A 25,063-nucleotide genomic window follows, 5' to 3' on the forward strand; every position below is an offset into this window, starting at 1 on the left:
AAGTTTCGATTGTAAAATGTAAAAAAATAGATTTAAATTCATTCGTTCAGTAATGAATAAAATTATAGTCGATGCACGAACGACTGTTTGAAGGTACCAGTTTAAAATTAATTATATAAATAATTTATTAATTATGGGAAAATTACTTATTGTCATTGAAATTGAGTTCTTAGATATCTCTCGAATGCTATGGTATATATAATATATACCATAGTTATAGGTTTCATTCCCACCCAGGGAAAGAGTTGTATTTAACAGATTTTTAGTTCACTGGTTTCACCGCCTATTACAGTAATTAAATGAAAAATAGAAATAATGTTCTATGTCTATTTTTTTTTTAACGTCAAATCAGAATACACAGTGAGAATCTGGGGACCTAGTGTTGAGACACTTGGTTCTCATCAAAACATTTCGTTCGTCACTCTCCGCCGAATTCTGGAGGCATTGTGTTTTCAGTGGCGAAATTCTACACCGTGGTTTGCTTCGCTACTAGAGCGAGGAAATGAAAATATTGGAAATTTTTTTTCCTCGAGGAATCGAACTCACAATCTGATGCGTTACAGTCAGTCGGAACGACATTTTATATATATGTAGGTACATAAACACATATATTAAGTCTCTTAATTAAATCAAATTTATCAAACATCTATGGAAAGAAAAATGTAAATTTAGTATACGTAGATATGTATGAATATAAAACATTTTCTTATCTTAAAATAGCCTAACACGTTTCATAGTAAAAAAATAATATGATGATACTTGTTATATCATTTAGCAATAATAAATCTTCTTCTTCTTCCTGGCATTAATCCCGGCTATTACCAGGGTCTGCCTTCCTACTTACCCTACTCCACTTTGCACGATCTTTTGCATCCTCGGTGGTTAGACCATTGGCTCTCATGTCCTGCATCACGACATCCAACCAGCGCTTCCTTGGGCGTCCGGGAGGTCGCGCCCCAGGAACTAGTATAGCAAGGCACTTGCGTCCGACATAGTTCTTAGGCCGGCGCGTAACGTGGCCAAACCATCTCAAGCGACGCTCTTGGAGCTTATCCGCTACGTCACGGACCCCAAGACTACCTCGAATGAATGTGTTGCGTATGCGGTCAGACCGCGTTACGCCACACATCCACCTCAGCATCTTCATTTCCGTGACGTGAAGCTCCAGAGTGTGCCGAGATAGTGCTGGCCAACATTCGCTGCCGTATAAAAGAACCGGTCGGACGATGCTCTTGTATATCAGCCCCTTGAGCTTGGGCGGTATTCTGCGGTCGCAGACCACACCAGTGACCTCCCGCCATTTGGCCCAGGCAGCGCTTATCCGGCCATGGACATCGTGGTCGATGCCTCCAGACTCGTGCATAACGGATCCAAGGTACCTGAACTTCTCCGACTTAACGGCTGGCTCAGGACCTATAAGGATGGTGCTCGAGTCCCGGCTCCCGCAGGCCATGTACTCTGTCTTCGACACATTTAGTTTAAGACCGCCGTTCTCAAGCGTACCCTTCCAGAGGTTCACTTTACGCTCCAGCGTCAGTCGGTTCTCGGCAATGAGTGCTATGTCGTCGGCATACATCATCAGCCATGGAGGCTGGTCCTGGATGTGAGCCGAGACAGTATCAAGCACTACATTGAACAAGAACGGACTAAGAGCCGAGCCCTGGTGAACCCCCACTGTAATCGGGAAGGGTCTAGTGTCGCCAACAGCAGTCCTAACCATAGAAGCGGAATCGTGGTACATGCCTCTGATAATCTCAATATAGGCCTCAGGGATCCCTTTGGATCGCAATGCCCACCAGATACACTGACGAGGCACACAGTCAAAGGCCTTCTGCAGATCTAAAAAAGCCACGTGCAGAGCTCTCCTTTTTTCCCTGTATGCCTCCATCAAAGTTCTGAGGGCGAAAATGGCGTCCATGGTGCCCGATCCTGGCTGAAATCCATATTGAGACTCAGAGACAGTGCACTCTCAGCGGAGCCTGAGGTCGATCATGCGCTCGAAGAGCTTCATGGTATGACTCATAAGCTTAATGCCCCTATAACTACCACAATCTTGGACACTGCCCCTTCCCTTGTAAATAGGGGTAATAAAGCTAAGCCGCCACTGATGCGGCATCTTACCAGTGTTCAAGATATGGTTAAAAAGGTCAGTAAGCATGAGCACACCAAGAGAGCCCAACGATTTCCACGCTTCGATCGGGATGTCGTCAGGTCCCACCGCTTTTCCGTTCTTCATGCGTCGAAGGCAATTACGTGTTTCGTCAAGGGTTATTGGGGCAATAAGTCCGAGGTTGGGCGGTGGGTCGTGATGAAGACTGCATGGGTGCTGAGTATTCAGCAACTCCTGGAAGTAGCTTCTCCATCTCTCCTTCACAGAGTCATGATTACAGAGCAGCGTGCCCTGGGAATCTCTGACGCAAAGACATTTTGCAATATCTTGCGTCACTTTATCCCGGGAACGTGCCAGTTTGTAAATGAGCTTCTGCCCCTCCACAGTTTCAAGTTTATCATACAATGGTGACAAACTCTCACTGCGGGCTCTGGCTACAGCTCTTTTACTGGCACGTTTAGCTACTGTGTACTCCAGTCTGTCTTCAGGAGAGTTGGATTCCTGCCACTTCTTAAAGGCAGCCTTCTTTTCACGAGTCGCCTCCTGGACCTCGTCATTCCACCACCATGTCTCCTTGTCGATGACACGTCCTCCCCTAGAAACACCAAGAACTCGCCTGCCTGCCGCAATGATTGCCGACTGAGCCCGATCCCAAGCGTCCTGAGCAGTCTCGGTGTTAGTCGAAAGATTATGACTTTTCACCTCTGCCAGGAAGTCGGTCTGCATCGGTCCATTCAGCAACCACCACTTGATCCGAGGCCTACGTTTCTCGGCTACTTTCTTCTTCGGAGTGACGTTAAAGTCCATGACAAGAAGACGATGTTGGGCTGTTAGGCTTTCGCCTGGAATGACCTTACAGTTAGTTACCCTGCCCATATGACACCGTCTGGTCAATAAGTAGTCTATTTGAGTTGAGTGGGACCCGCACTTATACGTGATAAGGTGCTGAGAATTCTTTTGGAAGAACGTATTCACGACGGCCAGATCAGACGCAATACAGGTTCTTAGAATGTTTTCTCCCTCTGCATTGCGAAGACCATGCCCAAAACCCCCGTGAACACGCTCATACGGTTCAGCAGCCCTACCGACGTGCCCGTTCAAGTCCCCCCCAACTAAGACCACTTCGGTACACGGCACAGCAAGTAGCACCCCTTCATACTGCTCCCAGAATGTCTCCTTTTCGGCCGCGCTACATCCCGCCTGGGGAGCATAGGCACTGATTAAGTTTGTGATGACGCCCTCAATCAGTACCCTCACTTGCATCAAGCGGTCGGAGCGACGGTCAACTTCAAGGAGCCCATTCTGAAGCTCTTCAGAAAGCACTACCGCTACACCGTTTCTACCCGAAGGTGACCCAGTGTATATAAGCCGGTAACCCTGTCCGATGTTACGGGACTTATTGCCCTTCCAGCATGTTTCCTGGAGGAAGGCACACTGGACCCGACGTCTCATGAGTACATCTGCGAGTTCCCTGCATCGTCCGGTCAGAGAGCCAATATTCCACGTTGCAAAGCGGAGTTTCCTTCTGGGTACTAGCGTCTTTAGCCGTGCCCGTACATGACACGGTAGCCCTTGCCCACTTGTCGCAGGTGTAGGGCGATGTGCCTGCGCGTCGTTTTGCGGCGACGCCCTAGCCGTACCCAGTCTGTTGTTTTGTCGGTCCATATAAGTGGCGGTTGGCGGTTTTTAAATGGAGCGACTGCCGTCTGACCTCCAAAACCCCTTTGTGGGGAAAAACCGAGGAAGGGAGAGGAAAATAGAGGGGTAGGATAGGTAGAAGGAGGGAGCTAAGGGAAGGAGGGGGGGAGTTAGGACACCATTCTTACGGACTGGATGAGGATGTAAGAATGGCGGCTCGAGGATCCGGGGTCGCGTACCCGTATGCCCACAAACAAATATCGGACAGATATTAGTCAGGACATCCTCTGGATTACTTAGATGGATTATTTAGCAATAATAAATAACATAATAAATTTAAGAACTATAGGGACTATTAAATGTGTCAGTAGTGTCAGTAATACTGGTAGATTTCGTCTAATTTCAACTCTGGTGGAGTTAGAAACTGAAAATTTGTAATTGTATCATCACAAGACTTGGCACTCTTGGCAGTTAGTTATACGTAGCTTAGGTGACAATACAATACTATAGTTTATTGAGGTGGTTTGTTGATGGAGCTAGGACTTGAATGGTGGTTCTCTTCAGCGGTAACTAGCAAAGCACTCGAGTTTAACCTCATTTGATTTCCTACGACTCCTAGCACATTCTAAAGCACTTATAGCATTGCACGATAAAAGCGTATTCTTAGGTGTTATTTCTACATTTAAATTTATCTTGATTCTATATTACATAGCTTTATCTCCTCTCTAATAATGTTTATAAAATATAAATAAAATTGTATGCTCATATAATTAATTTGAGCTCGCGAATACACTGTATATCCGTCTATAGAGTCGACTGTTCTTAACGTCTCTCTTTGACATATTCATTAATGTTAATAATAGCAAGAAATACAAAAATTTTATATACAATCATTATAATTATTATATTTAATAAAAAATATATCTCATTTGAAATAACACACTATTCTGTAGATTTTTTGCTGTTTCTTAATTAATAGCAAAAATTTTAACCTTGCCCGATACAATAGAATGAGAATAATATAAAAAATCCTTTATTATATTAAGATAAAGAAAAAGTTTACATTAATGATAATTACTTTATTTATTTATTTTATTTACAAAACCAATACAAATAACATTAGGACAATTTTATTTTTATTTTTGACCAAGAAAATCGCTTAAATGTCCTGACATTTGCACCTTGGATATCTCACTAGGACAACTAGGACTTTAAAATATAAAATAAAAATTCGTAGTTAAATACATTAAAAATAAATGTACATATTTCTTTAAACTGACATCCGAAGAATAATAAGGCAGGTTGCTTTTTTTACAGAGGATGTTCGGTGCTTAACAGAAACTGAAAAATATATGAAATAATATGTAGTGTCTGAAAGAGGGTGGACGGAGGGTTGAATCGAGAATAGGGTAGTGTCACTATGTTTTCTCTGTTTACATCGAAATACATATGACTAGCTTTTAGCATGTGGCTTCAACCGCGTGGTTAAACGTAACTAAATGATATCTAAGACCTATCACCTTCCTCGATAATTGTCCTATCCAAAGCAAAGAGTAATTTACAAATCACACCAATAATTCCTGAGATTAGAGCGTCCAATCAAACATATATAAGTGTTACTATAAACTGGAGGTGATGCTCTTATTATCAATGTCCGCATAAATCGCAATATATAGATATTTTGATATTTTTTAAATTTTTATTTTAATAATAATAAAAAATAAGTAATTTACGTTTACGGTACTCTATTCTCTTTACCTGCTCAGCCTGGTATGGTAATTGTAATCATAAAACCTTTTTATATTAATCTACTTACTTTGGAGAACACGGCATTAAATTTTAATGAGTAAGTTCAAATTCGATTATTTACCATAAAAAAATCCAATATGTAAATAATATTATGTATGTATTACAATTTATTTATCACGTTAATGTTTTAAGCCTCTTATGTAAATCGTTAACTGTGATATATAATGAGCCAATTGACCTCTGAATATAAATCAATGGTATAATAATATATTTTTATGGTGGTGGAACCTTGAACCTTCCATCCCTCTGTTTAGCTAAGATATTCCAAAAAATTCTGTTGCTGGGAGAATGGAGAACGGAGTGTAGCAATATTCCATTTTAAACATTTAAAATATTTTGCCATTTTTCCGACAACCGGCAACAAAAATTATTTTCAACAACCAAATTAAGGTTAAATTAAAATTTAAAAAAACCGGGTAAGGGAGGATTGCTGAAGTCTCGAGCTTTTTCTGAAATTGAAGCTTAGCTTAGCCTGAGCCCTTTCATCTGATAAATCTTCAAGCATTCCTGAGATAAAGGCACTTGACAACCAGATAGACAGACAGACGGACAACAAAGTAATCTTATAAGGATTCCTTTTTCCTTAAAAGGTACGGAACCCTCAAAACGGGCCAAGGGTGAGTCGGGCTTGCGCAGCGAGGGTTCCCTAAGAAATTACATGTTGAATAAGTTAAATTTGAGGATGTATGCACTCATTGTGATATATATATTTTTTTCAATATACCTATAAAGAACGTACGAAACTCTAAAGAAAAATATTGGTAAAAATAAAACATACACTGTAATATATAGCTAAAATTATATTATTATCCTTATATTGCACAAACTATTTCACTAGATTCTAAAGAATCTCCTTGTATACCAATAGTATGTTTTTAACCTTAACCGCCTTAAGTTAATGAATACTAACTTTATTTAACAGTAATAAGTGTGAAGTAAACACAGTTTTAAATTATATTTGCAGATATATATATTTGTTGAGAACAAAGTAAACAACATATGGTCGTCATAATATATCAATAGTATAGTGCAAATGGATTATTTTATTTGTATAAATTGTAAGGAGTTAAGTGGCATAACTTAATATTTTTAAATTTTCCTTTAAAAAAAAATACTATTATTTTTTTTTCGAAAACATCACAATTTTAAACTTTATTATTTCTATACGTTTTCTAAACTATTTTTTCTATGTTAGTTCAGAATAGCATTTTAAATATTTTTCTTTTCAAGTGGGATTAGAACCTTATAATGTCGAATCAGGCCTCAAAAAATGTTTAAAAAAAATTACTTTAATGTATGGTAGATAAGCATGGCATCGTCTTATTAATCCGATTTTTTAATCAAAATATATAATTTGTTGTTCAAACCCAAATAATATTTATAATATAGGTATTTACTTTTATATACGTAGATATTCCTTATTCTAGTTTGACAACTTGTCAGGTATAAGAAAATAAAGACTGAAGTAAAAAAGGACAAATATGTATAAAGTCTGACAGAGGTCGTGGATCACGGGGACAAGGGTCCGACTAACCGCGACTAAGTAGTAGCAGAATTAGCTGGAAGTGGGGAATGGAGTGTCATAACACTAGGAAAGCTGCGTGAAGCAGATTTTTATTTTTTATTTTTATGTAAGGTCCAAAATTATATACATTTATATTGAACTTGGCTCTCTTTGCATAAATCCGTCCTTCATGTACTTTAAGCTTAAAATATGTCTTAATCATAATGAGGTTAAGTAAATTTGTAAAATCCTTAAGCTTATAAGTATCTACTTATTCTCAACCATGAACTCATGAGTTTGGTTAAGTTGAGAAAATAATCAATAAGTTTTCTGATTGATATTGCTTAGTGGTTAGTAGGAAAATATCGCGAAAGAAAACAGTTAATTTTGAGAGAGTCTACCATAATTATTATGCAAAATATGAAAAAAAGCCATTGAAATTTAAAATTAAACTCAAAAAATATGAAGTTAACGAGCGTAGATTATAACATTAAATGTCTTTTATAACTAAATTGGACTAATTAAGATATAAATCCACGCTATAAATATTAGTTACGTTACTTAATACGTCAATAATTCAAAATTTTTGAGAAGCGGTCTCCTGCGCGTGGATTTCCGTCACTCGTCAAGACTTATTGTCTTGAATTAGGATGGAAAGCAGTGTTCTTACACTATGTTATCCTCGCCTTTTCGGCCACTCGTGGTATTAAGCTTAAAGATTTAAATTAATTAAAAAAATTAAATTTTAATATATCTGTAGGTACCTACACTATGAAAATTAATTAAGAATATTCGTATGAAAATATGAAAGAAAATAATAAAATATGACCGTTTCAATTACTAATTCTTGACCTTAAAGAATTAAGTTTTTATAAATTTATAAGATGCTGAATTGAGATGTTAAAACTAGACTTTGAATCCATACATTTTTCATGTAAAACGATTATTATATTTAAACGTTTATTTTATATAAAGAGAATATAATATTACTAGTGGACCCGAACGCGGCTACGCCCGCTTGAACTATACAAATATTTATCTACACTAATATAATAAAGCGGAAGAGTTTGTTTGTTTGTTTGAACGCTAAGATCTCTGGATCTACTGGATCGATTTACTTTGTTTTTGTTTTGTATGAAAGCTGCATTCTTCAGAAGTGCTATAGGCTATATAACATTACATTACACGTATATACTAATAAATTAAAATATTTTCTAATTTGACATGCAATTTATTCTGCCGTGTTATTAACAACCGTCGCGTCGCTACGCAACCGTTACCGCGACATTTTGATATTCATCCTTATGAAAATAAATATAATAGTCACTTTTAACATTTTATCTAGATTGAAATTATAGTTTACTGTTTAACATTCTAATAAATACTTAAGTAAGGAGATGTCACTGATTCCAAATGACCTAGCCTACGGGCGGCATAGTATGACCGACGCGAACGGGCAGATGACGTTGACGGTTTTATAAATTTTCATACATTTTCGAACTATTGTTAATTTTTATGTAATTATTTGCTGTTTATAATTTATTTAAACTACACTTTGGTTCTATTCTTATTTTATTTGATATTGCCCGCTAAAATTATCCTATTTAATATAGATAAATGTTTAGTTATTTCATAGAGTCGATATCTAGGTACGCACGCACGGAAAACTTTAGGTACTTTTTCTAATATTTAGAAAACCTATCCTTTAGATACTTTTAATCCTTTTGTTGGCTCATTTTAATAATTCAAATATTTTTTTCTAATTATTTAAGTTTATATGTTCTTACTAATTCTATTAAAATATATAGCTAGTTAAATATATTTATGAAAGTATTTTCAGTTTTCAATAAAGAGATGCGTTAAGCAAGCTCATTATGGGTGACGTTTTCTAACAACAAACTTTGCAAATCGTTGCTTAGTGACGCATAGCGACGATTGTTATTAACATGGCGGAATACATTGCATGTCAAATTAATAAGTATTTTAATATATTAGTATATATCGAAAATATTACAAATATGAGAAAAAAAAGTATCCTATGTTCATCCCGAGACCCTCAAGTATCTCTCTATATGAGTATTTTATCACAATTAAATTAGCGGTTTGGCCCTGATTGCGTAAAAGACATACAGACAGACAGAGTTACTTTCGAATTTATAATATAGATATGGAATGTATGGATGTACATAACAGATAATAATTATGTTACAATATTAAGATATTTCTGTACTTGATATGAAACAGGTATACGGTTTTTTTTGTTAATATATTTATTTTTGTAATAAAATATGCAAATTTTTGATTTTAAGTTAAATGGAAGAACCTGTTGATATGTTGTGATAAGAAACGTGTTATGAGAAATAATTATTTTAGTCTCCTTGAATAACCATAATTAGAATAGGCAGAAGGAATTCTCTAATTTTTGACAATTTTTAAGCGATTTCAAACCACCAGTACCAGTATAACTTGTATGTATATAATATTGTATACATTATGATTATCTAGTTAGGCTACCAAACACGTGAGCTAAATTTCGTATATTAAGACGATTACAATTTAAATCAGACATATAGCAACTTAGGAAACAGTGTAAACTAGATGAAAACTAGATGAAAATCAGCAATTGTTAATTATTATTTATTAACCAAAATAACTTTCCTCCAATTTGACATCGAAATCTTCGAACACACTGTCATAATAGTGTTCGTAATTATAATAATAATCAGAAAAATTTAATGAAAACCAAAATGAAAACAAAAATTAATCCTTTTACTTTGTAATCATTTTTAATCCTTCAACTTCTATACACGGATTTTATATTTACGACGCAATAAAATGCCTTTATAAATAACAATGTTAACTATTACACCGGACGTTTAATTACTATACCAATATCAAGGATATTAGCATAAAAGAAATAATTTCGAACATTATTTTCTTTTACATTTTATTCTTTCAAAACATTTTAAAAGGATTTTTATTATTTTTGTTAAGAATTTTCCTCTTTGTAAATCCAATTTCTGTATATAGCACTTTAAATAATTATGAAATTATTTTTGTGTTGGAAGGGAGGAAGGAATGAAAATATTAAATACAGTATATGTTTGTAGTCAAGTACTTGCATATTTTAATTGGAACTAAACTTTTTGGATGATATGTGTCTTCATGGGAACGGAGTGCTTCCTAGGTTACCACTTCCTGGCCTGCTGTGCGTGGAATACAGCGTGAAGCTGATAAAAAACATTTTTTTTTTTTATTTTTTACCGTTTTACCATAATTGTTGCGCAATAATCACCATTGTGTGTACTTAACAATGAGTTGATGAGATTGCGTGACTTTATATAGTAATTGTATATCTTTGTTTCAATTGTATATATATTTTAATTGAACTATTAATTATTTAGATTATTCATATTTAATTATGTATAAGTTGTTTCTTAAAATTATGCTAAGACAATCTGATACACGCAATGAGTTCGTTCACAATCGTTTTAGGTTCTTGTTCAAGGGAATAATATGTAAATATAAATTTAGACACACTACGAAGATTAGTTTCAGTTTTGAAAAGAATGAATAGTTCTAAAATATGCGATAAAGAAAATTAAATACTGAACCCCCTAAAAGAAAATGCAAAAAGAATTAACATATGTCACAATCATAACTTCAAAGCGGGAGCACTACACAAGCTTTATATTATTAATAAGAAGGAATTTAAAAAATACCGAATATTTATCAAAAAATATTTTGAATATTTATTTACATATATCAACTAACTCGAATCATTCTAATTTTCTAGCATCTTTAAAAAAAGTTCTTATATGTTATTCAAGATAGGCTACCTATAATTTATGTACATACTTACATATAAATATTGTAAAATGTTTATATATATATTTTTTGCAGAATCTGGGAGTTCCTCGCTGGACTGGCACGGGCTGGGACAACTGTCATTATAACAACGCACTACATAGATGAAACGAAACAAGCTCACAAGGTAGTTTTGAATTTTTCCCTAAAAAAAACACATAATATCTTAAAAATCGGACAGAAATTAGGGGAACGGAGTGTCCCAATTCCCTCTGCCTACCCTGCTATATGCGAGAAAGATCATATCGCAGGTTCAAATTCCGCTACGTTCAAAAGTTTACGTATACCTTTTCTAAAAATTAAGACAGGATACATATTATCTAAATAATTATATCAGAAAACTCAGGAAAATAATACTATAAAAGTATAGTGGATTACACATTATAAATAACTCTAGACATCATTGTTGTCACATTCATATATCATTTTAATAGACTAAAATGCTTAGAATTAATATAAACTGTCATCTTTTGTTTCAAAAATCACTTATAAGAAAATTTCCAAGTAAATATTTAGTTATTTTTCTTCCCGCAAATAGCAGAGTAGGCAGTAGGAACTTAATGTTAAGATACTCCATTTGCTCACAACTCTCCGTCGAATTTTGGAGGCATTGCGTGTTCAGTGGCGAAACTCAACGCTGTGGTTTGCTTCGCTATATGAGCGAGATAAATGAAAACAGTAAATATTTAAGTTCCTAGAGTTAAAATCGAACTCACAACCTGTAGCATTTACAGTCAAATGCTTGTGCCACTGCTGGCCTCTTCACTTAATTCAAGGTTTATTATTTAATACATAATTATAATTAGCGAATCAACATATAAATGTAAATGTTACTAGTTAATTGGGTAGGTTTTTAGAAACGTTCCTGAAATGCGTTAGTCCAAGCTGTAATTATATAAAATACTTCATGTATTTACTAAAACGGCAGTTTTTTTTAAAATGTGCGTATACTTTAAAACAAAATAAATACACCTAGAAATTTTAAAAAACAGAACTTTAACTCTTAGCACTAGTTTCCCTCTGCATAATAATTCATAGCGAAGAAGTAAACTAAAAATACAAAAAAAGCAATTTAATTTATATGTAACTCTTTTAAATTCAACTTATTATTATTTTAAAAGTGCTTAGTTTAAGATTTCATCGAGGAGGAAATCCTGAATATAACAAAAACCTTTACGTTAATTTATTTTAAAAATATGTTAAGATAAATCTATATTAATTGCTGTTATTAATGATGTAAATGTTAAATTTTAAAGAAAAAATACCTTAGTCACCTTGTTAAAACTAAAAAACCACAACCACCACCACGGCGCTACAATGGCGTTATATTATTAAAAAAATATATTTTTCACTTTTTTACGAATTTCAAATTGCCTTGTTCTTCTAAATAACTAAGACCGCATAGACACCGTTAAGATGCGCGAAAATTACTATAATTTGTCTATCTAAATTACACACGGCTGAATAAATCGCACATTGGCATCTACGGACGGGTTTTTATCCCATGTTTTTACACTTACTAATGAAACAAAAAGCTGCCTAATGAAACTAGAAATAATTTGCATTTCATATTCAAATATTTCAATAAAAATCACTGACATTTATTTGGAATTTTTAAATTTGCATAATAATTAATATCATATTATTGTGGAAATTATAAACAAGAGGGATAAGGGATTCGATTCTTAAGATATCCTTAAGATACCTTACTTTATTTAAATCACAAAGCTTTTGAAATACCAAAAATAATTTTGAGGGCATCGTGGCGTAGCGGCACTAGGGTGTGACTACAACGCGAGGGTTGTAGGTACGATGCCCACTCGAGGAAGTAAAATATTTATTTACGTTTATATTTCCATTTCTTCGCTCTTGATGTCGAGGCAAGCTTGAGTTTTGCCCTCAACACGCAATGTGTGTGTCTTAACACTAGGTTCCCTCTACCTACCCTGCTTTGTGCGGGATACAGCGTGAAGCTTAAAAAAAATTAAATATAGACAGAAAAGGAACTAAAGTAATCAATAATTTCTAAGTGAAACTATGAGAAATATTTTGAAACCTTTAACTAACGGAGGGAAAAACTACAAACAGTATAATAAAGTAGCCAAGGCTGAAATATTGCTTGATAGCAAATTATCTCGCAGCACGCCAGTACCAGTAGTAACAATGGGTTTTGATGAATGCTAATTAAAGGGAACCGTGCATAAGGAGGTTTTATGCATGGCTGCAAGATTGTAGTTTTTTTATTTAGACAGTCTTATGTATGTATATTTATGTTTAATTTTTGTTCTGCTCTGAGCAGTGGCGTAGCTAGGGGGGTGCGAGCGGGGCGGTCGCACCGGGCATCAAAAGGAAAAAAAAGGAAAAGGGCATCAAAGTCGACGAGATGTGTGTTTTTTTCTTTGTTTTTTAGACTTTATACCATTTTTAAGGGCATCAAGTCCTCTAAGTCGCACCGGGCATCAAAAGGAAAGGGGCATCAAAGTCGATGTGAGTCATCAAATCCTCCCACTCCTCATCAAATAATATTATTGTTGTATCTGATAAATTAGGTCAGGGCTTTGGGTCCCTACTTAGTCATCACTTTTCAAATGTATTTAATGCATGTTCGCCTGGAGCCAGTTACCAGTTTAATATTAAGAAAATTATGACTATGAATGTAAATGAGCATAGTACTATTGTACTATTACATGGAAATAGTTTGTCAGTGAGGAAACAAGATGTTATAAAGAGTATAGAAAACTTGCTTGACTTACATAGTAAAACTAAATGTAAATTTATTATATGCTCTTTTCCATATTCTTCTTCCCTCACAGAAAAACAAAATAAATATATATACAACCTGAACTTGACATTGTCATAGCGACGCATTATTTTATTTAGATTTAAATAAATTTATTTTTAATAGCTGTAAGTTGACAGAAGATACATTGTATCTACCTCTATATTTTAAGAAACAAATTGCTACTTTAGTAGCATATAATATACAAAACCCCGTTGTACATGGTATAACGAAGGAAATTAAATGTACTAATAATAATTCTATAAAGTATAATGATGTAAGTTCCAATTTAAACTAGACAATAAGACAACGCCTAGGTCATTTAAATTTAACATTGTACATCAGAATATGCAAGGCCTAGGAGGCAAAGAACTGGAACTAGAATTATTTCTAAAAAAATTTAATATACATATAATGTGTATAACTGAGCATTGGATCTCGAGATGTAACAATACAGTAAATATAGAAAACTATACATTGTCAAGTTCGTTCGTTAGAGAGAAGGCCATCCGCGGCGGTTCGCTTATATTAGTGAGAAATGATATACGTTGTAAATCGCGACCAGATATAGTAGCTCTCTCCGACGAACGCTCCATTGAATTGTCCTGCGTTGAATTCAATAGACATATTATAGTATGCGTGTATCGACCCCCCTCAGGTAGTTTTGAAGTATTTGAAGAAAAAATGGAGGATGTTTTGAATAATTTGAGTTCGAATAGTAAATCTTTAATCGTTTGCGGAGACTTTAATATAGATATACTACAGGTGACATCATTAAGCCTTCGTCTTTTGAACTTATTTAAATCTTTTAATTTGTTTAATATTTTCTCTGAACCAACTCGTATAACGAATACGTCCGCTACTTGTATAGATAATGTTTTTTGTCATTGTGAGACTGTAGAAAAACAAATTATTACTAATCTTAGCTCGGATCATTGTGGTCAAATGTTTTCGGTAATAGATAAAACAGTCGCAGAACGTAAACAAATATCATTTAGACCAATTACTGAAAATAAAATTAATCTTTTTAATAATAAAGTGAGTGAAAAATTGCAAACTTAGAAATAACCGGATTAAATCCGAATCAGCTATATTGTAAAGTTTTTAATTTACTCACTACAGAGTTTGATAACATTTTTAAAGTTAAACAGATATATAAAAACTCGAAGTTAACTTTTAGCGACTGGGCAACTGTTGGTATATACCGAAGCAGAAATAAACTATATGAATTATATAATATGAGGCAATGGAAACAAGATCCGGCGTTCTTGTTAAAAGTTAGAAATTATTCAAAAATATTTAAAAAGGTATGTGTCCAGGCTAAGTCTATGCATATAAGAGCAAAAATTTTGAACTCTAATAATAAAATTAAAGCTACATGGGATGCTATCACTACTGTAACTGGGAGATTTAGAGCTGTCAGTGAACCTATTAAATTAAAAGTTAATAATATAATCTTAAATTCAGATTTAGAAGTGGCAAATACTTTTCAAAAATTTTTTTCTGATATATCTACTGAAGTAACACGTTCACTGCCATCATCTCCTTCGGAAGCAGAATTAATACTAAAAACCCATGTAAATAGTTGTAGACAAAATTTTGTGTTTAAGAATGTATCACCAGATGAAATTGTCAAAACTTTTAAAAGCCTTAATTTAAAGAAAACTGGTGACTTATGGGGCATGTCTGTTAAAGTTTTTAATTCAATTATACCTAATATTGCTCCTTACCTTGCTTTAATTTTTAACAATTGTGTAGAATCCGGTACTTTTCCTGATTTAATGAAATATAGCAAAATAGTGCCGCTTTACAAAAGTGGAGATAGATCTGAGCCTGGAAATTACAGACCGATTTCTGTTTTGCCATCCTTAAGTAAAATATTTGAAAAAATAATGTTCAACCAGCTCACAATTTTCTTAAATATTAACAATTGTTTCCATAGTGAGCAATATGGTTTCACCAAAGGTAGGTCCACTACGGATGCGGGTGCCGCACTCCTAAAGCACATTTATGACGCATGGGAGAGGTCACAAAATGCAATTGGAGTGTTTTGTGACTTATCCAAAGCCTTTGATTGCGTAGACCATGTAACTCTGTTGTTAAAACTAAAACATTATGGTATACAGGATACTGCCCTTGACCTTATTGCCTCATATCTAAACCAAAGAATCCAGACGGTTAGTATAAATAAATAAAAAATAAAATAAAAAAATAAAAAAGCCTTTTATTTCCTAATTTATAACAAAATTTTTACAGTGTTTTTTACTTTATAAAAACTAACTTCAATTCAATTTTACTATTCTATTTTAATAAAAAATAATATTTCTAAATTGTGTTAATTAGGAACCCCCCTCAGGTAAAGGCCTCTTCCAAGGATTGCCACCTCTTTCGGTCCTGGGCCGTATGTATCCATTTAGGTCCAGCAATTTTTTTAACATCATCTTCCCAACGTGTGTAAGGTCTGCCTTTATGACGCTTACCCTGTGGTCCCCGCCATAACGTCACCATCTTTGTCCATCTACTATCTTGGAGTCGTGCCACATGACCGGCCCACTTCCACTTAAGCTTTTGTGCTTGCTCCAGAGCATCAATTGCTTTTGTTTCAGCTCTTATATCAGTGTGCCTTATTTTTTGTAACCTTTTAACGTTCATCATACTCCGCTCCATTCCTCTTTGGCATGATGTTATCTTGCTTCGAATTTTATTTGTGAATTTCCAGGTTTGGCATGCATATGTAAGACTTGGGATCAGGCACGAATCCATCACTTTCTTTTTTAGATTTATAGGTATATCATTTTTAAATATTTCCTTGAGGCTCCAGTATTTCGACCATGTGTTTTTGACCCTTCTTTCTATTTCTAGCTCATTATTGATCCTATTAAAACTAATTTGTTTGCCTAGGTATGTGTACTGGTCAACATATTCTATTGTTTCACCTTCTATTTTTATATTTGTTTTAGTGCAATTTGACATAGTTTTTGTTTTGGTGACATTCATTTCAAGGCCCACTTTTTTGCTAGCTACATGAAGTGTTTCGACCATGTCTTGCAGTTGAGCGCTATTTTCAGAGAGCAATACCAAGTCATCTGCAAATCTGAGGTGACATAACCATTTCCCTCTGATATATAGTCCTTTGTTACTCCAGTTTAGCTTATTTATTATAGATTCTAGTATTGCAATAAAAATTTTGGGGGAAAGTGGATCGCCTTGGCGTACGCCTCTTTCTACAGGAAAGCTTGGCCCAATAGTTTCCAGCTTCACTCTACCAGTGCAGTTATTATAAATATTTCTAAGAATCGTGATGTACTCTCTTTCTACCTTTTGAGCTTTTAAAGTTTCCCATATGCTTTCGTGCGACACTGTATCAAAAGCTTTTTGATAGTCTATAAACGCTATATATAAGGGTCTTTGAAATTCCTGATACTTTTCAATTATCAATTCTAAGGTATGGATGTGGTCTATAGTTGAATATCCTTTCCTGAAACCCGCCTGTTCAATAGGTTGCTTTTGTTCTAAAGTAGAGCTTATTCTCTGGCTTATAATTGTTGCAAAAAGTTTGTATATGGTTGACATAAGACTAATGGGCCTGTAATTTCCAATATTCTTAGAATCGCCTTTTTTGTAAATCAGTATAATGTGCGATTCAGACCACTGATAAGGTATTTCGGAAGAATCCAAGATCATATTAAATAATTTTACCAATGGAGCTTCTAGTATGGTGATACCTGTTTTTAAGCTGTCATTGGTAATATTATCTGATCCCGGGCTTTTGTCAGATTTTAGCTTTTTTATGGCCTCTATTACTTCTTTGCCTTCTATTGGATTTATGCCACTTTGTGTTGGTGTATACGACAAATGTTCTTCATAAATAATATCAGTTTTACTTTCGGCACTATACAGTTGCGTGAAAAAAGTTGTGGCAATATTCATAATATCGTTGCGATTGTATTTTATTTTACCTACTGCCCTTAATCCTTCAATCCACGTTTTTTTTGATCTCAATTCTTTATAACCCTTTTTTAAGCTCCCCTTTACTTCAAGATGTTTCTTTATGACATTAAGTCTATATTTTTTGTAATCGAATTTTATATATTTACTTATTAGCTTATACAGGGCTTTAAGTTTGTTTCTAACTGCTCTATTTTTATTTTTAGTTTTCTGTAACTCTTGCCTTATTTTTATCAGATATTTTGTGCGTTCCGATAATATTTGCCGATCTTTTGCATGTAGTTTTGTAATTCGTGCTCTTCTTAAGCTGACCTGCATAGCGTTAATTAGTTTGTCATGATAATTTTGAACTGTGTCTCCCGCATCCCCATTTACTAGCGTAGGTATATACTTATGTAGAGATTCCATATACGAGGTGATTTCTTGTTCCGTTTTTAGTGTACTAAATTTGTTGTTATTATTATATCCTGCTCTACTTTTTATTGGTTTTGAGAGCGTAATTACTGATCTAAGTGGTCGATGGTCCGATGGGTAGGTTATATTTAGAGTTTCAATGTTTTGGAATAGTTGTGGTCGATTAGTTAGTACATAATCGATTTCATTTTTATATTGTCCGCTTGGGGACCGCCATGTCCATCTTTTTTTAATTTTTTTCTTGAAAAATGTGTTAATAATCGCTAACTTGTTTTCCAGAGCAAAGTTAATGAGTTTTTGGCCTCTGGCATTTCTCTCTCCGTAGCCGTTTCCTCTCATTATTAAATACTCATCTTTTTGCGGTTGCCCTATTTTAGCATTAAAATCTCCCATTAGAATGAAATCCTTGTACGCTACATCCATGGCTTTGTATATCATTTCGTAGAATGCAGTGATTTCTTCTTCGGTTGCAGATTCAGTTGGGGCATAAGCTTGAATTATGGTAAGGTTTTTATTTGGTAAGTGCAAGTGTATCAGTGCTACTCGTTCTGAAATGCCAATATAGCTAGCTAAGTATGGCTTTAGGTATTTCTTAATAATAAAGCCCACTCCATACATGCCTGGTGTTTCTCCTGTGTGACAGAGAATAAAGTTGTCATGTTCGGCTATTTCATTGCCGAGTCGTCGAGTTTCACATATTCCAATGATATCATATTTTATATTCGATAAGGCTTCAGTTAATTCTATAAGTCGTTCTTGTGAAGATAATGACCTAACATTATAGGTGGATATGTAGAGCTGGTTTAACTGGTGCATCTCCTTTGGAAGGTAGTGGTCGTAATCCTCCTCGGTGACCAGCCGGCTTGGAGGATATAAATCAGTGTGTGTTGGTTTCTGTTTTGTATATTTTTTGCATGAGAGAGGTGTCGGTGGTTGCTATATATTATTCCCTTCTTGACTTTTATCATTTTTATTCGATAAGTAATTAAGTATAGTCTGTTTAGTCGTACCTTCTGAGAAACTAGAAGATCTTTGAGATGCAGAACATGTCAAAAAGGTTTTATTTTTCTTGGAAACTTGACTGTTACGTGATATGTTTCTATTACTGGTATTTTCATTGTGCTGTGGTGAGGTAGAAAGGTGCCTCTTCCTGGTGTCCTTTCCTTCATACTTATTAAGTATGATAATTTTGTCGTATTTAATAATTACGTTATTACCTTTTGCTCTCTCTACTTTTAGTTGTTCTTGAAGCATTCTTCTCTTCTCTAATACATGTGTGGGGTAGTCTTCTTTTATATAATAGTTAGTGTTTTTTAAAACCATTTTCTGTTTCATAATCTTGATTTTAGTGCTAAGTGTCACAAAGGTGACTGTAATTGGTCGGGGCTTCTCAGATTTTTTGCCTACTCGTCTTACCTCTTGTATGTCATCACAGTTAAGGTTAAGTAAGAAATAATCATTTATAAAGTTAATAATTTTATTCTCCATATCAAAATAAGATTTCTCATTATCTTCTATGCCAAAGAACACTATATTTCTTTTCCGTGCCTGTTTCTCTAATAAATTAAGTCTTTGTTCTTGATCTTCTATTTTTTCCTTGATTTTAACTTGATTTTGATGCCAAGTTTCAAATTTTTTATCTAAAATTGTGTTTATATTTTTTGATACTTTTTCTGTAACTATTTCGACGCTATTCTGGATTGCATTTTTCTGTGCATCTATATCCTTTTGGATTTTGCGAAGTGCCTCCATAATTTCTTCCATTTTAAAATGGGCCAATTAATTGATTTGTTAAATTTTTGCTACTACCGCTATTCGTCGCTAGATGGCGTTGCTTTATTTTTCTCAGCAAAAAAGGCCGCAATTCTTATGAAACTTAGATAAAAGCACGTATCAGTATCCTCACAGAATTCTTGATATTCCTCACTTACTGAAGCGCAGTGCTTATATTTACTCAAATTGTGGCAAAAAAAGCATATATCAATGTATGCAATTTTTATTTTTTTGCAGGTAGGTCAAGAATTTCTAAGGCAGGTCAATGACCGGTCATTGACCGCACTTGACTTGTAAAAAAGTCCCAAATTGCACTATAATCGTTAGTTTAAGCACTTTATTACAACTAATTTTTAGCATAACACTTTTTTTAAACTATGAGCACTTTTTTCACGACTTTAACTTATTATTTTTAATGAATAACGAATTTAAACTCAGAGCAAAACGGCACACGTCTACCTTACGCGGTGAGCGACTCCCCTCTCGGACGGTTAGACGGTTAGTATAAATAATGTAAAATCATCTGGATCTCCTCTAAAGATGGGCGTTCCACAAGGATCTATACTTGGTCCTCTTTTATTTCTTCTTTATATTAACGACCTGCCTTTTTATGTGAAGAACCTATGTGATATTGTACTTTTCGCGGATGATACCTCTTTAATATTTAAGGTTGACAGAAATATAATAAACTATGACGAAGTGAATAGTGCATTATCGCATATTCTTCGTTGGTTTGATGTTAATAATCTAATGTTAAATGCTAAAAAAACGAAATGCATCGAGTTTGCCTTACCAAATGTTAAAAAACATAATTTTAATGTAATAATTAAAGGAGAACCTCTTAATGTGTCGGAATCAGCTATTTTCTTAGGTGTTACTATAGATTCCAAACTCCAGTGGAAAGCACTTGCAGATAAACTCAGCTCTGCCGCGTTCGCAATTAAGAAAGTAAGACAAATGACGGACGTTGAAACTGCCCGACTAGTCTACTTTAGCTATTTCCATAGTATTTTATCTTATGGAATGCTGTTATGGGGCAGTGCTTCAGATATCAATTCAATATTTATTCTCCAAAAAAGAGCCGTAAGATATATTTATAATCTAAGAGCTCGAGATTCTCTGCGAGATGTTTTCAAAGATGCAGGTATTATTACAGTTGCTTCCCAATTTCTATACTATAATATTCTCTTTGTCCGACAAAATATACATTATCATAGAAAAAATAGCGACAGTCATACGATAGAAACGAGAAATAAAGATAAGCTTGTTACACCAAGTTTTCGCCTCCAAAAAGTTAATAAATCCTTTATGGGTCTGAGTATACGTGTATATAATAAAATTCCGCAGTGTATTCTTAATTTGCCACTTCCAAAATTTAAAATATCTGTAAAAAAAATTCTAACAAGTAAAGCTTATTACACTGTTCAAGAATATTTAGAGGATAAGCATGTATGGAATTAATGTCTATTGAATGTCAGGCAGGACAGCTGCCAGCTAATGTAATAGTAAAATACGAGTATACCATTGACTTTAAAAAGAGCAACTGTTGAGTTTCTTGCCGGCTCTTCTCAGCAGAACTGCCTTCCGAACCGGTGGTAGCTTTTTGTTGACATGTACATTCGACGATTCAAAAGTGCTTATAAAGTTTATTTGAATAAAGAATATTTTGAATTTGAATTTGAATTTGATGATAACTTTGTTTTTTTTAGAACTCATCAAGAGAAAAGGGGCATCAAAGTTGACGATAAGTTTGTTTTTTTTTATTTTTTTGCTAGAAGTCATCGTCGACGATCACGTTTTTTTTTAGAACTCAACGTCGATGATCACTTTGTTTTTTTTTTAGAAGTCATCAACAGGAAAGGGGCATCAAGTCCCCCAAGCCGCACCGAGCAGCAAATACCCTAGCTACGCCACTGGCTCTGAGATATATGAAACAGTGTTAAAATGTTTTTTCTCCGTTTTCCGTGAAACTCTGGAGGCATTGCGTATTAAGTGGCGAATTTCATGTCACGTTACCTTGTTAGCCTCAATAATTTTTCAGGATAATTGATAAATAATTTTCATTGACTTGCCCTAGTATACACATCGCGGCGTTTAGTTTCGCCATTTAACTCGAAAAATGGGCAGTAGGTACCTAAACTAAATAGGGAGCCTAGTAAATATATTTAACAATGAAATATAATCCATCTTTTATTTCATACATTTTATTCATTCGAGGCCTATGTGATTGTCATAGTCAAGTGTCTTAACTCAAACTACCAACAGCGTAAAGCTAAAAAAATGCATTTTAAATTACTATTTCTATTAACAGATAGGTCTCCTCCGTGACGGCCAACTCCTAGCCGAGGATTCGCCAGAGGAAATTCTAAGAAGATACGACTGTGACACACTCGAAGAAGCATTTTTGAAGATGGCGTTGAGACAGCATGAAACACCCAGACGTAGATCGAGTAAGTATACATTTTTGTTCTCCCGTTGGATATAGACTGATATGTAATTTAGTTTTTTTTATTTATAGTTCCTATTGTGTTTTCTTGTATGTTTTTTTTAATTTCACGGCGTATCCCGTATTTAAGAGGAAAGGCAGAAAGAACTTTGAGTGGCGGAACTCAACAATGGGCTTGGGTCTTGTTAGGAGAGCGAGGAAATGAAAATAATTCATTCCCCCAAGTGGTAATTTGAACCCTTTAGCATTTTATCCTCTTTTCCCAAGAGGCATAGTCGACACGAGAACGTCATAATACTAGGTTGCCAGGTTCCCTCTATCTTGCTCAAAGGCCGGCAAAGTACCTGTAGCTCCTCTGGTGGTGCACGGGGTCGTGGGCGACGGTGATCACCATCAGGTGACCCGAACGCTCGTTGGCCTTGTCCTTTTTCCATAAAAAAAAATCTTTACGCTGTGGCGTGAAACTAAAAAATAATTATAATAAATATTCTATTTTCTTTCTCTACCAACTAGTATAAAGGAGCTCAGAATAAAAATATAATTTAGTACAAAGCTTTATTCGTTCGTCCACTGACAGACGTCTCAGACTAGACAGACATACAAATTAGAAACACTTCATAAGAAATCTTAGACAATTATAATATATGTGGGTAGTTAAATAATATGACACACTGACAAGTATTGACAAATATACAAAATAATGTCTATACAATTATATGTACTTTATATAAACTCTAACAGCTCGGCCTTCCTGAAGAAAGGCGAGTCCTCTCTCACAGCATTAACATTAAATAACTAAGCAACGTATACTACTTTTATCAAATATTATTTTAATTTATCTGATTAATCATACATAATACAATAGTAGTAGTTAAAGTTATTTTATTACTTATTATTTTTTTACTATATTTACTACATAGTCAAAAAAAAATCACAATGAGATGACTATAAATTCAAAAAATGGATATAGATATAAAAAACAGCCTTAACTATTAATTAATAGATTTGGATAAGTATTCACAATATCCTCTGTAAAATAACTGTAATAATTGCATATTAGCACGCAAGTTATGAAGTAATGCAGGATATAGGATAGGATGTAAATAAAACTATTTACAATGGTAGAACATTTTTTACTTGATACACAATTTTTTAAACGTTACTCCCAAAAGTTCAAATTTTTATACGTTTTCTAAAATAATATTAATAACGAACGAAGACAAACGAACGAACCGAATATGTTGAGACTTTTTCGTCTTCCCAGTGGAGCCCATGCTCCACTTCATGCACCTTTCCCTTCTCGTCGAACAGGAACAAATGCTTGTGGCCGACTTGCAGAAGCCCATTAGCTTCACCTTTCCCATTATTGAATTGAAAATACCAATGCAAATAACGGGAACAGCGAAGCTATATAAAGTCGAAGCTATATAAAAGCGAAGCTATATAAAGGCGAAGCTATATAAAGGCGAAACTATATAATAAGGAGGTTCTAAAAAGAAAGTACAGAAAATGTGTGGAATTGCTTAGTTTCTCCGCTGTAGTGATCACTTTGCTAAGCTTCTGCGATTTAGACGACTTCTCTCTCTTGAAGAGTACTATTATATATGTATATCTTTAGATTAATACTTAACTTACCTAGTATTTGTAAGTTTTCCTTCATATCACCTCTATAATAACATTTTTAGACATTCAATAGTTTTCACTTTCCTTTAAATTTCGCTAATCGACGCGTATTTCATTGTTGTTTAGGGTCTAATTTATATGTTTTTCTCAAAACACAGTACATAAGCAATAAACGTGCCATTTTATTGCTGTTTCCACGAGAAAAATAACAAATTAATTTCTAACAAGCTACACTTTAGATATTGACCTCTTTTCCATTTTAGAGGAAGGCCCGAATATGGATACGGGCCATCGTCAAAAATGGAAAAGGGGTCAATATCAAGGGGTCAAGCCGCTGGCTGTCCCAGAGGACGAAAAAATCTAATGCGTTTTAGACTTTTTCTTCTTCCCAGTGGAGCCCATGCTCCACTTCATGCACCTTGCCCTTCTCGTCAAACAGGAACAAATGCTTGTGGTGGACTTGCAGAAGCCCATTAGCTTCACCTTTCTCATTATTGGATTGAAAATACCAACGCAAATAACGGGAATGGCGAAGCTATATAAAGGCGAAGCTATATTAAGACGAAGCTATATAAAAGTGAAGCTATATAAAGGCGAAGAGATATAAAGGCGAAGCTATATAAAAGTGAAGCTATATAAAGGCAAAGAGATATAAAGGCGAAGCTATATAATATGGAGGTTCTAAAAAGAAGGTATTGAAAATGTGTGAAATTGCTCGGTTTCTCCGCTTTAGTCATAACTACAGCGGAGAAACTGAGCAATTCCACAAGCCCGAATTCACTTCATGCACCTTGCCCTTCTCGTCGAACAGAAACAAATGCTTGTGGCCGACTTGCAGAAGCCCATTAGCTTCACCTTTCCCATTATTGGATTGAAAATACCAACGCAAATAACGGGAACAGCGAAGCTATATAAAGGCGAAGAGGTATAGTATAAAGGCGAAGCTATATAATATGGAGGTTCTAAAAAGAAAGTACAGAAAATGTGTGGAATTGCTTAGTTTCTCCGTCGTAGTGATCATTTTGCTAAGCTCTGAAGCCCAGAAGTCCCAGCAGTTCAGGTTGAGTTAACAATAGCGACAGTGAGTTAGGGTGCAGGTTTTATTTGAGTGGCTTGGTTTTAGGCAATTAAAACATAACATGGTTGGCGCTT

The 25,063-nt window shown here is 34.6% G+C and overlaps 1 protein-coding gene across 1 annotated transcript in view; it reads left to right on the forward strand.

Annotated features, from left to right (window-relative positions):
* LOC146528435 (ABC transporter G family member 23-like) overlaps positions 1–25,063 on the forward strand; it is a 58,284-nt gene that overhangs the window by 21,243 nt on the left and 11,978 nt on the right. The window contains exons 5-6 of the mRNA XM_085203542.1: positions 10,965–11,055; positions 22,154–22,292. Coding sequence (XP_085059668.1) covers positions 10,965–11,055; positions 22,154–22,292 — 230 coding nt within the window. The remainder of the gene's footprint in view (positions 1–10,964; positions 11,056–22,153; positions 22,293–25,063) is intronic.

The sequence above is a fragment of the Heliconius melpomene genome, chromosome 19, assembly GCF_056956725.1.
Source record: "Heliconius melpomene rosina isolate 202511_hmr_F chromosome 19, ASM5695672v1, whole genome shotgun sequence".
Classification (NCBI taxonomy): Eukaryota; Metazoa; Arthropoda; class Insecta; order Lepidoptera; family Nymphalidae; genus Heliconius; species Heliconius melpomene.